Source organism: Scyliorhinus canicula, chromosome 10 (assembly GCF_902713615.1).
Source record: "Scyliorhinus canicula chromosome 10, sScyCan1.1, whole genome shotgun sequence".
Classification (NCBI taxonomy): Eukaryota; Metazoa; Chordata; class Chondrichthyes; order Carcharhiniformes; family Scyliorhinidae; genus Scyliorhinus; species Scyliorhinus canicula.
In genome coordinates, this window is record NC_052155.1 from 139,589,876 (window position 1) to 139,603,031 (window position 13,156).

At 45.3% G+C, this 13,156-nt stretch overlaps 1 protein-coding gene across 2 annotated transcripts in view; it reads right to left on the reverse strand.

The window, feature by feature from the left end:
- The window catches only part of enpp2 (ectonucleotide pyrophosphatase/phosphodiesterase 2), a 171,509-nt gene extending 166,411 nt beyond the window's left edge, over positions 1–5,098 (reverse strand). For both annotated transcript variants that reach the window (XM_038809792.1, XM_038809790.1), the window contains exon 1: positions 4,921–5,098. In XM_038809792.1, coding sequence (XP_038665720.1) covers positions 4,921–4,941 — 21 coding nt within the window. In that variant the 5' untranslated portion in view covers positions 4,942–5,098. The remainder of the gene's footprint in view (positions 1–4,920) is intronic.
- Positions 5,099–13,156: the final 8,058 nt, after the last annotated feature.

Genomic DNA, 13,156 nt, shown 5'->3' on the forward strand with positions numbered 1-13,156 from the left:
GCCGGGGCATTGAGTATAAAAATTGGCAAGCAATGTTGCAACTGTATAGAACCTTAGTTAGGCCACACTTGGAGTATAGTGTTTAATTCTGGTCACCACACGACCAGAAGGATGTGGAGGCTTTAGAGAGGGTGCAGAAGAGATGTACCAGGATGTTGCGTGGTATGGAGGGCATTGGCTATGAGGAGATGTTGAATAAACTTGGTTTGTTCTCACTGGAACAAAGAAGGTTGCAGGGCGATCTGATAGAGGTCTACAAAACTATGAGGGGCATAGACAAAGTGGATAGTCAAGACTTTTTCCCAGGGTAGAGGGGTCAATTACTAGGGGGCATAGCTTTAAGGTGCGAGGGGCAAGGTTTAGAGGAGATGTATGAGGCAAGTCTTTTTTACACAGAGGGTAGGGAGTGCCTGAAAATCGCTGCTGGAGGAGGTGGTGGAAGCAGGGACGATAGTGACGTTTAAGGGGCATCTTGACAAATACATGAATCGGATGGGAATAGAGGGATACGGACCCTGGAAGTGTAGAAGATTTTAGTTTAGACGAGCAGCATGGTCGGCGCAGGCTTGGAGGGCCGAAGGGCCTGTTCCTGTGCTGTACTTTTCTTTGTTCTTTATTCTTTGTTCTTTATTGCTCTGGGTTTGGAGCCACATGTAGGCCAGGTAAAGAGTGTGGATTTCCTTTAAAGACATTAGTACTTCAAGGACATTGGTGAACCATATGGTCTTTTTGTTTGTGGTTCGCATTAATTCCATATTTATGAATTGAATTTAAACCTGCCATGGGATTTGAACCTGTATCCCCGTAGCATGAATTACTGGTCCAGTGATATTACCACCAGTATTTTCTGTTTTTGTAACTGCCAGCTGGCTCAGTGTTCATACTGTAATTAATTATTCTCCCTAGCTTATTTTGGGATCTTATACATTGCTTTCTCCAAGACTACTATTTCGATTAACAATATTGTATTTTTCAATATGTGGCATTCAAACATGAACTCTGTTTTACATCTTTCAATAGGATTAGTATCTAATGCTGCTCATACTGATGATCAATATTAATCATTACATTTCCCCAAAGTAGCAATCTCTATTCTACAAACCAAATGAACAAATTTCTCAGTTAAATTTTACATCTTTTTTTGTGCCAGATTCCTAAACAAAATGGAAATAAATCTTTGCGGTCGGCTTAATATTTGATTTAACTGCAAGGAAAGTTTGCTTGATTTAATCAGAAATGATTGCTCGAATATCTTGGAATTTTGCATATGTTCTGTATTGCAATTAAAAATAATTACATCTAAGCCTTCTTAAAGTTTGTTTCCAAGTGTGCTGAGAATGTTAAAAGGTTGATTACTCAATAAGTATTCAACGGGGTAGACAAGTAGGTTTTTATCAGCGGGAGAGCAGTGTTCACAACACTGAAAATCCAGGTCTGTGCTAATATCTTGCATTATGTGTCAACAACTAGTCCAAGCAATAAGCCTACTGTTTTCCATTTCCTTCCTATCCAGAAGTACAATAATCATTTCAGCTGATCAGAAACCAAGATCCAGAAGACAATATATGTTGCATTAAGGGTACAAGTTCTCATCCAGCTACCACTCCCCCTCCATAAAAAAATAGATCACAGGCAAAGGTTAGGACCAGTAAATGTCATCGAAAGTAGGGATTCTAGCTTTCGTTGGAGCTAACCTTCAGCTCAGCCATTCTCACCCAGACCAGGTCTAAATCTTCTGCAACACAAGATATCAACAGTAATGCCAGGTTCAAAAGCATCTATCCCTTTACAAGGCAGCAAGGACCATTCACAAGAAGACATTAAAATCCATCAACATTAAAATCTGCAGGAAATTTAAGGTATAAGATATTGCTGGCTACAACCTGTGCAATTTGCATTTAAATAAACTTTAGATCTGGATATGGCTTCCGGATATGGAAAACAAGATAATACATTTCCAAAAATTGCACGTTTCACACACCCTATTGCCAGCATTGCTATTTCATCTCGAGTCACAAAAATGCCACTCCTCACGTGGAATCAGAACCAACCTATCTCCCAGCCCTTTCACTCATTTGACAAGAATTGGAATCAGGACTCGGTCACCTTTAGTGACTCATTCATTGATCGATCAGCAATGCTCGTAAGTTCTAGATCAGGCTAACATCTGTGTGTCAACGACGCTGGGTTTATCTGAGTTTGTAAAAGAGATTTGCCTTGGACGATATGGGATCGGCCGCCAGTTTTATGCAGCGCCTGATGGTCAGTTCTATTGAAGTCAATGGGATTCAATGCTACGCCTTGACTCGAACGGGCGGCCTATCCGCTTTGTTGCGCCACAATCAGAAAGATTTATTTTTAGTATACATTGTGTGGGGGGATAATCTCCACTCATTTAACCACCAGAAGAATTACAGCAGCAACTCATTCCATACATTTAAACTTCAAAGTCGAGGTTTGTTCTCGGAAGAATTCACCTGTTGGTGATCATTTAAAAAAATAAAATTGGCGAATTAATGGACATGACAGAGTTGTCGAATGAGATATGGCTGCAGCTGGTTAGATATGGAGATATGTGTATCACTAACGGCACTGCGACCTTTTACAGAGGTTGGATAATGTCCATCCATATGGTAGAAGAACATGGACAGACAGCCAGTAGGAGTGGAGACAGTGGGAGTGGAACAAGTCACCTCTTTTCAAGTTGAGTTCTCCACTATGGGAATTAAGGAAATAATAAACTGCGATTATGTTTACAATGTATTTTATTTTCCATTTCACTTTTCATAGTCATGTCGTTTTACAGCACAAATAGAGGCCCTTCGGCCCACTGTGTCTGCACCGGCTATCAAGTACCTATCTATTCTTCCATTTTCCAGGATTTGGCCTGGAAATACCCCACTCAGAGCTCAAGACAATGAGCAGCTTGTGCTCCAAGAAATTGGCCACGGGAAATCTCAGTGGGCATTTTCACCGTTGTGCTGCAAGTCCCGCGGTTTCTTTTTGAGCAGGATTGGTGAACTGTTGGAAATATGGATTGGAAGCTAATAGGCTATCTGGAAGGTAGGAGGGATGTCGCCAACCACAAGGAGCCAACTGGAATGATGTATGCTTGAGCAAAGTACATCTGAATGTTTGGATTGGAGTACTGCTTTAAATTTGTCATGATCATTTATTGTTGATAACGTGGTGGTGAATTTAGCTGCGCCACGATTACAACTGCAGCTCTGCCGTTCCGTTGATATTTCCCCCTGAGCTCGAAAGAGAAGCTGTCAGATGTGTCACTGTCTGAAGGTGCAGGAAGTGGCTTTTCAAATTCGGAGAGACTGCCGGATTATGGCTTTCCATCTGGTCGGTAAACCGCACGCCATAAAGTGTGTTTTGGAAATTATTTGATTTGACTTTCCCTAGTCGTTAAATAGCTGGTCCTATTACTATACACAAGTAAATGATCGCATGTAAAAATTAAAACAAGCACTAGCAGTCCCGGCACCGTCATCTCGACTTTAGGATAGTGGATTCCAAATTAGGTCAACATTTGTGAAATATGGTATTTGCAGAGGGTTCCAGGAGTGCCAACAGTTATAAGATCGGCCCATGCAGTCAGGTATAATATATTCAGCACTAATTGACTGACAGGGATTGTAATAAGGTGCATTATTATTTGCATATTTCAATACAGCCTTGATAAACTCTCGGATTTATGCTGCAGGTGGTGTTTATCCCTCTCATTTAGATTGGTTAGTTTTTTGTCCTCATTGTGATGCCGCCAACGCCACTGTTCCTGGGGAATTCAATTAAGTTCACAAAATAATCTAATTGCATTGATAATCATGGTGTGGAGATGCTGGCGTTGGACTGGGGTGAGCACAGTAAGAAGTCTTACAACACCAGGTTAAAGTCCAACATGTTTGTTTCAAATCCTTCCTCAAGCTAGTGATTTGAAACAAACCTGTTGGACTTTAACCTGGTGTTGTAAGACTTCTTCCGGTTGATAATGATATACAATAAGCTTCCAATAATGTTTACAACACGCATATGGTCTTTTGCATCGATACATCAAAACAATTCTTTGAAAATAAATCTGGATTGCAGTTTTCGGCTTTAAAACTTGATGCCCTGGATTGTGCAAACATGTTATGGAAATTACACTGCAATAAACTTCATTCGGTGCACACCACCGTCCATGGGTTCCAATGGTCTACCCTGAAGGACATCTGTTCTCTCTCTCTCCCCCCCCCCCCCCCCCCCCCCCGCCGACGTATCATTGACCGTTCACACACTGAACCGCTCACAGTTTATCACATTTCAACCGCATCCGCTTCCAAGGTCCTTGTAATTGATTAGGAGTGAACTGAAGGTCATTAAAAACGAATGACTTGTTGGGATAATATCGTCCTCTGGCGATGTGCAGAGAGACCTGTGCGTTACCACAGCGCCGTTAGGCCAAGATCCCATTCAAAAGGTTGGAGTCAGTAAACCGCATCTGGATTTGCTTTGTTTTGCTTCCTTGTGGTGTCTGATTACATCACTATTCCTAATCAACATTCACTTTGATAAAAAAAGATACATCAAGGAGTAGCCGGCGTTTCATCAAAGGAGGTCATACATTGACATTCAGGAATAGCTGAGCGCTTGTCAAAATGATGACATGATGTAAACATGCTTGTCAATTTGCATTTTTCTTCTTTTGAACTAAAATACTTCCTCGTACAGATTACCATGCTGAATAATTAGATGAAAAAATTGATGTACTGGCATTTTCATTCAATGGATGGATTTGAATAATATTTCGTGATAGCAATGGTTTGGAGGAACAGCTGCACCTAACATGGTTAAGGACAAGACACAGGGCTACGTATTATCAAACCACCACACCATCGGTTACAAGCACAAAGGTTAGGAGACGGCCTACCGTACCAGTTCTCTCCCAATAACCATTGTTCTTCAGAAATGTTGAGATGACTCGTCTTTGTTCTGGCAACTGAATTAGAGTTCATTGGATACCAGTTCGCTCCAGCTATCAGCCCCGGGCACTGGTTCAAAACCTCGCACATTCTGTGCTTATTTGTTCGATGACGTTTGTTTTTTTCTCTCTCTGGCTTTATCTTCAGTGTAAGAGGACTCAATAGTGGCAGCATGCACTGAGCACAATTGCTGCACTAGCTAGATGACCTTCAAACTAGGCTGCTGCTGTAAACTCCCGCGCCTGTGACTAAGTTGATTTGTTAACATCCAAGAACCATGTGTCCAAAATCGGACACTTCATTTTATGAAAAGGAATAAAACGCATCTTCTTTTCAGAAACCTTTAGTACACACAATAATAATACAATTACAATAAATTCAATCTGCAGATGCTTCTGATAACTTGTTTCTCTTTCATATAAGAGTTTAGGACAATACCAGTCATGTACATTGATACATTTTAAATATTTGTACCAATGTTTTGGACTTAATCCCTGACGTGCATTCGAAACGAAGCTGATTGTGTGGTTTTTGTTAGGACTCCAATTGGTACATTTTCTTTCCATGTGAGTGTGACGACTGCGCAATTTGACAATTCTTTCAAACAGCTTGCCTGAAATCTCAGCACAATCCTAGCTTATTCCGATTTCCTCATTGCACAGCTTGTTGGCATGTGCTGGAGTTAGGAGCTGCTCTTTTAACCCTTTGCTAAGGCTGAGAATCAGCATAAATGTAGGCAGTGCCAATTGGACAGGTGGCTCAGCTGTTGTAGAATAAATCTGAGCCCAGGAATCGCGGGTGTATCCGTTAGTTTGACGGAGCGGTGCTACTCAGAGACAGGAAAAGGGGGGAGGGGTGCTGGCATACTTCCGAGGGACGAAAATGTGGCTTTAGCTTCTTAGCCTCTACTTTGCATGTATTTAAAATCACAGTCTGCTCTTTCACGCCAACTCTTTAATGAACTTGAATTAAATAAATAGTCCAGCCAAGCCACGTAAACTCAACAATAAGGTTTCTCGGGTATTAATTAAATTAATAACTGGCGGTCTTCAGGCAAATCCAGCTCACTAGATGTTGTTGAAACTTACAATTGGTAGTTGGAGTTTAGCTTTTGCATGAACTTCATAACATTAATAGGACGCCATTGATTCCAAATCATCCCAAAAGCTGTACATTCAACATGTCACGACATTGCCTCTCAGAGGGCGATATAGTTAGTTCCACTTCTCGCTTGTTATTTTCTTTTTTGACTTTGTATCAAGTTCCCTTTTGAACAGATTTTGGCAGGACATTATACATCCTAACAACCACCTCACAAATAATTCAAACCTCTCCCTCAGTATTCCTGATAATGATCAGGAGTGATGACCCCCCCCCCCCCCCCCCCGGTTGTCCACTCAACATCGAGTGCAAATAGATGGCAAGATTTATTTTCGTAAGTGTCAAGAACCCTTCTAATTTTCAACACCTCCATCAGATATTGCTCCAAAACTGCTTCGCTCTGCCAAAACGAGTCAAAGCTTCTCCAGCCCTGCCTGATAATTAAGACATCTCATCTCTGATCCATTTTGAGCCTCTCTTCTGCAGCCTCTTTCCCCAACCTTGATATCTTCCCTAAATTAAAATGCCCACAATTGACACAAATATCCCAGCTGCCGACTAAACTTTGCGTCCGTCCATATAAACAATTCTAAATTAATTATATGTAAATCATTTATGACTATCTTTTTTAAATCTTACCTACACAGTTGCGTTTGTAATATTTGTAATAATACCTCAAATTAACTAAGAAGCATTTAACGTAACTGCTGCATTGATGTTTGCATTTTGAGCTGCATAAAAAAACAGCGTCACTTTGAAGCTGGAACTGATATTTGGGGACTGCTCTTGGTCAAGTTTCTTAGGCTGCAGATGAACGAAACAAAATATTCTGAAGAAAATGAAAATAAACGGCTAAATTTTCCCAAGCGGTAACTTGCAAAAGGGGCAGCAAGTAGTTAAGGAAAGAATTAACCGACCGGTTACATTTGTTTGCTACAATTGTTGTTACACTTGTTTCTGTTCGTTTTCTCATTTTTACTTGATCCGATTTATTCACCTGTTTAGAATCTATGGACAGCAAATTGCAGCAATTGGAATAAAGTTTGTTTGCTACTGTTTTAACTTTGAAATTAACTGAATTCATGGACAGGAAGACTATGGTCCACATCATCGAAAAACATTTCACATTCTGCAATAGGCCTTTTAATAATTAAGGCGAGACCAGTAGACACTGATTGGGGTGCATTGTATTATATTGACCATAACTATCATCCACATTATCATAGAAACAGAGAAAATAGGAGGAAGCCATTCAGCCCTTCCAACCTGCTCCACTATTCATAATGATCATAGTTGATCAGCCAACTCAATAGCCTGTTCCTGCCTTCCCCCAAATGTTGTTTGATCCTATTAGCCCCAAGAGCTATATCTAACTCCTTCTTGAAAACAATGTTTTGGCCTCAACTGCTTTCGGTGGTAGAGAATGCCACAGGTCACCACTCTTTCTGGGTGAAGAAATTTCTCCTCAATTCGGTCCAGAATGGTCTACCCCGTATCCTCAGACTATGAACCCTAGTTCTCGACTCCTCCACAAGCGAGAACATCCTTCCTGCATATACCCTGTCTAGTCTTGCAACAATTTTATAGGTTTCATAGAATTTATAGTGCAGAAGAAGGCCATTCGGCCCATCGAGTCTGCACCAGCCCTTGGAAAGAGCATCCCTACTCAAGCCCATGCCTCCACCCTATCCCCGTAACCCCACTTAACCTGTTTGGACACTAAGGGCAATTTAGCATGGCTGATCCACCTAATCTGAACATCTTTGAACTGTGGGAGGAAACCCACGCAGATACGGGGAGGATGTGCAGACTCCGCAGACAGTGACCCAAGCCGGAATCGAACCTGGGACCCTGGAGATGTGAAGCAACTGTGCTAACCAATGTGTTACCCTCTGCTACCGTGCTGCCTTAATGCCATTTCTATGAATGGTTCCTCCTATTTTCTCTGTTTCTATGATAATGTGGATGATAGGTCCCCCTCATTCTTCTGAACTCCAGCGAATATAATCCTAACCAACATAATCTCTCCTCATATGACAGTCCCGCCATCCCAGGAATCAGTCTGGTAAACCTTTGCTGCATTCCCTCCAGAGCAAGAACATTCTTCCTCAGATAAGGAGACCAAAACTGCACACAGTATTCCAGGTGTGGTCTTACCAAGGCCCTGTATAATTGCAGTAAGACATCACTGATACTGTACTCCAATCGTCTTGCTGTATATGGCTAACATACCATTTGCCTTCTTCACCGCCTGCTGCACCTGCATGTTTACTGTCAACAACTGCTGTACGAAGACACCTAAGGACTCACTGCACATTCCCCTCTCTAAATCTGTAGCCATTCAGTTAATAATCTGCCTTCTTGTTTTTGTTACCAAAATGGATAACCTCACTTTTATCCACATTATACTGCATCTGCCAAGCATTTTCCCACACATTCAGCTTGTCCAAATCACACTGAAGCATCTCTGCATCCTCCTCAGAGCTCACCCTCCCACCAAGCTGAATGTCATCTGCAAATTTGGAGCTTATTACATTTAGTTCTCTCATCCAAATCATTCATATGCATTATGAATAGCTGGGGTCCTAGCACCAAACTCTGTGACACCCCACTAGTCCTGCCTGCCCTTGGAAAAGTACCTGTTTATTTCTATTCCTTCTTTTCCTTTCTGCCAATCAGTTTTCCAGCCATCTCAATACACTATCCCCATTCCCTTGCACTTTAAATTTACATGCTGATCTCTTATATGGTACCTTGTCAAAAGCCTTCTGATAGTCCAAATAATCCACATCCACTGGCTCCCCCTCATCAACTCGGCAAGTTACATGCTCAAAGAATTCCAGTTGATTTGTCCCTTTTGTAAATCCATGCTGACTCTGTCTGATCCTGCCACTGTTTTGCCAGTGCTCTGCTATTATATCTTTTATAATGGACTCTAGCATTTCCCCATAACCAACGTCAGGCTGACTGGCCTAGAATTTTCTGTTTTCTCTTTACCTTACTTTTTAAATAGTGGGATCATATTACCAAATCCAATCTGTAGGAATTGTTCCAGAGTCTATAGAATCTTGCAAGATGACCATCAGTACATTCACTATTTCTAAGGCCATTTCCCCAAGTACACTGAGATGTAGAATGCCAGGCCCTGGGAGTTTATCAGCCTTCTATCCCATCAATTTCCCCAATACCATTTCCCTGCTAATACGGATTTCCTTCAGATCCTCCCTGTCACTAAGCCAAGTGTTCCCCAATAATTCTGGTGTGTAATTTGTCTTCCTTTGTGGAGACAGAACTAAAGTATGCATTTAGTTGGTCAGCCTTTCTTTGTTCCCCATTATAAATCCCCCTGTTTTTGACTGCAAGGCCTTCGCCAATCCCTTCAAATACCTATGGAAACTTTTACAGTCAGTTTTCATGTTCACCGCAAGCTTACTTTCTATTTTACTCTATTTTTCCCTTTTTAAAAAAAAATAATTTTTATTCAAATTTTTTCAACAACTTTTCTCCCCATAGTTAAAACAAACATAGAACATAGAACAGTACAGCACAGAACAGGCCCTTCGGTCCTCAATGTTGTGCCGAGCCATGATCACCCTACTCAAATGCACGTATCCACCCTATACCCGTAACCCAACAACCCCCCCCCCTTAACCTTACTTTTATTAGGACACTACGGGCAATTTAGCATGGCCAATCCACCTAACCCGCACATCTTTGGACTGTGGGAGGAAACCGGAGCACCCGGAGGAAACCCACGCACACAGGGTGAGGACGTGCAGACTCCACACAGACAGTGACCCAGCCGGGAAACAAAGTGTGGTTCTGCACCAAGACAGAAAAAGAACTCCCACCCCCCCAAAACTAAATAATAAATTATAACAAACAACAGTACAAGAAAGAAGAAAATAGCAGACCCACCGTCGCAAATACAAGCCCCCTTAACCAGTCCCGAACCCCACCCCCCACCCCCCAATCAGGTTGCTGCCGAAACTGACCACTCTCTACCCCTTCGCCAGGAAATCGAGAAAGGGCTGCCATTGCCGAAAGAACCCCTGTACTGACCCCCTCAGGGCAAACTTAACCTTCTCCAGCTTGATGAACCCAGCCATGTCGTTGATCCAGGCCTCCGAACTCAGGGGCCGCGTATACCTCCACTGTAACAGAATCCTGCGCCGGGCTACTAGAGACGCAAAGGCCAGAACGCCGGCCTCTCTCGCCTCCCGCACTCCCGGCTCCGAAGCTACCCCAAAGATCGCGAGCCCCCAGCTCGGTCAGACCCTAGACCCGACCACTTCAGACAAAGTCCCGCCACCCCCTTCCAAAACCCCTCCAAGGCCGGACAAGCCCAAAACATATGGGTGATGTTCGCTGGGCCTCCCGAACACCTCACGCACCTGTCTACCCCTCCAAAGAACCGACTCATCCTGGTCCCTGTCATGTGCGCCCTATGCAGCACCTTCAGCTGGATTAAGCTGAGCCGTGCGCAAGAAGAGGACGAGTTCACCCTTTCCAGGGCGTCCGCCCATGTTCCCTCCTCAATCTCTTCCCCTAATTCTTCCTCCCACTCCGCTTTAAGCTCCTCTATTGAGGCCGCCTCCTCCTCCTGTATCAACTGATAGATTGCCGTGATCATCCCCTCCCCCACCCACGTCCCTGAGAGCACCCTATCCTGCACCCCCCTCGGTGGCAGCCGCGGAAACTCCGCCACCTGCCGCTTAACAAATGCCCTGATCGCATCCCACCTCCTGAACTCTTCCTCCATCTGCTCCACCGGCCTCGAAAAGTTAAGCCTGTGCATGGCCCCCCAGGTCCTAGCTATCTCGACCCCGAGATACCTAAAACTCCTCTCAGCCCTCTTCAACGGGAGCTTCCCTATCTCCCTCTCCTGCTCCCCTGGGTGCAGGACAAAGAGCTCACTTTTCCCCACATTGAGCTTGTAACCCAATAAGTCCCCAAACTCCTCGAGTATCCTCAGCACCTCTGGCATCCCCTCGGCCGGGTCCGCGACATACAACAGTAGGTCATCTGCATACAACGACAGCCGGTGTTCCTCCCCTTCCCGCACAATCCCCCTCCAACCCTTTGAATCCCTCAGCGCCATGGCCAGGGGCTCAATCGCTAACGCGAAGAACAGGGGAAACAAAGGGCACCCCTGTCTCGTCCCCCTAGAGAGCCGAAAGTCCTCCGACCTCCTCCCATTCGTCACCACACTCGCAACCGGGGAGCTGTACAGCAACCTCACCCAGCTAATGAATCCCTCACCAAACCCAAACCTCCGCAGCACTTCCCACAGGTAACTCCACTCCACCCTATCAAAAGCTTTCTCCGCATCCATTGATGCTACTATTTCTGCCTCGCCAGCCGCCGGATCCATCATCATCACATTAAGGAGCCGCCGTACATTGGCATTCAGTTGCCTCCCCTTTACAAATCCTGTTTGGTCCTCATGGATGACCGTCGGGACCACATCTTCCACCCTTCTGGACAGCACCTTTGCCAACAACTTTACATCCACATTAAGGAGCGAGATCGGCCTATAAAACCCACACTGAAGGGGGTCTTTGTCCCGCTTCAGGATCAAAGAGATAATTGCCCTGGACATCGTCGGGGGCAGAGCCCCTCCCTCCCTTGCCTCATTCAGGGTCCTCACAAGCAACGGGCCCAGCAGATCGGAAAACTTTTTGTAAAATTCCACCGGGAACCCGTCAGGCCCCATTGCCTTCCCTGTCTGCATACTTCCCATCGCCTCCATCAGCTCCTCTAACTCGATTGGGGCCCCCAGACCCTCCACCCGCTCATCCCCTACTCTTGGGAACTCCAGCTTATCCAGAAAGCGGTCCATCCCGCCTGCCTCCCTGGGGGGGGGGGGGGGGGGGGGGGGGGCACCACCCGGTGCAGCCCCTCATAAAAGGATCTGAACACCCCACTGATGTCCTTAGCACCCTGCACCAAGTTCCCACCTGCGCCCGTGACCCCCCCTATCTCTCTCGCTGCCTCCCGTTTCCGGAGCTGGTGTGCCAGCATCCGACTTGCCTTCTCCCCGTACTCATATACCGCCCCCTGCGCCCTCCTCCACTGCGCCTCCACCTTCCGGGTGGTCAGTATATCAAACTCCGCTTGGAGACTGCGCCGCTTCCTCAGAAGCCCCTCCTCCGCATATCTCCTATCCACCCCCACCATTTCCTCCACCAGCCTCTCCCTCTCGACCCTCTCCACCCTCTCCCTGTGCGCCCGAATAGATATCAGCTCCCCTCTGACCACTGACTTCAGCGCCTCCCAGACCACCCTTACTTGCACCTCCCCATCATCGTTGGCTTCCAGATACCCCTCTATGCCCCTACGGACCCGCTCACACACTTCCTCCTCTGCCAAAAGCCCCACATCTAACCTCCATAGCGGGCGTTGATCCTTCCCCTCCCCCAGCACCAGATCCACCAGGTGCGGAGCATGGTCAGATATGGCTATCGCCGAATACTCTGCCCCCACCACTCTCGGGATCAGCGCCCTACTAAGGAAAAAAAAGTCAATTCGGGAGTAAGCCTTGTGAACATGGGAGAAAAAGGCGAACTCCCTACCCCCCGGCTTCAAGAACCTCCACGGGTCCACCCCTCCCATCTGATCCATGAACCCCCTCAGCACCGAGGTCGCTGCCGGCCTCTTGCCTGTCCTAGACTTTGAGCGATCCAGAGCCGGATCCAGCACCGTATTAAAGTCCCCACCCAGGATCAAACCCCCCCGCCTCCAGGTCCGGGATCAGACCCAGCATTCGCCTCATGAAGCCCGCATCGTCCCAGTTGGGGGCGTACACATTGACCAGGATCACCCGCTCCCCCTGAAGTCTACCACTCACCATAACATATCTACTGTTGCTCGTTCTGGGTGAGTGTGCTTAACACTCAATTTGGCTCTGTTTCTTTACTTAGCTCTGGAGTCGCCAGGTATCGGTAAGATACCGCCACAAGTTTCAAGGTGAAGTTCAAAGCAATAAAACCATACACCAATTAGTAAGTTCAAACAACTGAGTTTATTATAATACAATTATAAAACTACCCATGCACACGCTAAGAGGATTAAACTATTCCTACCGC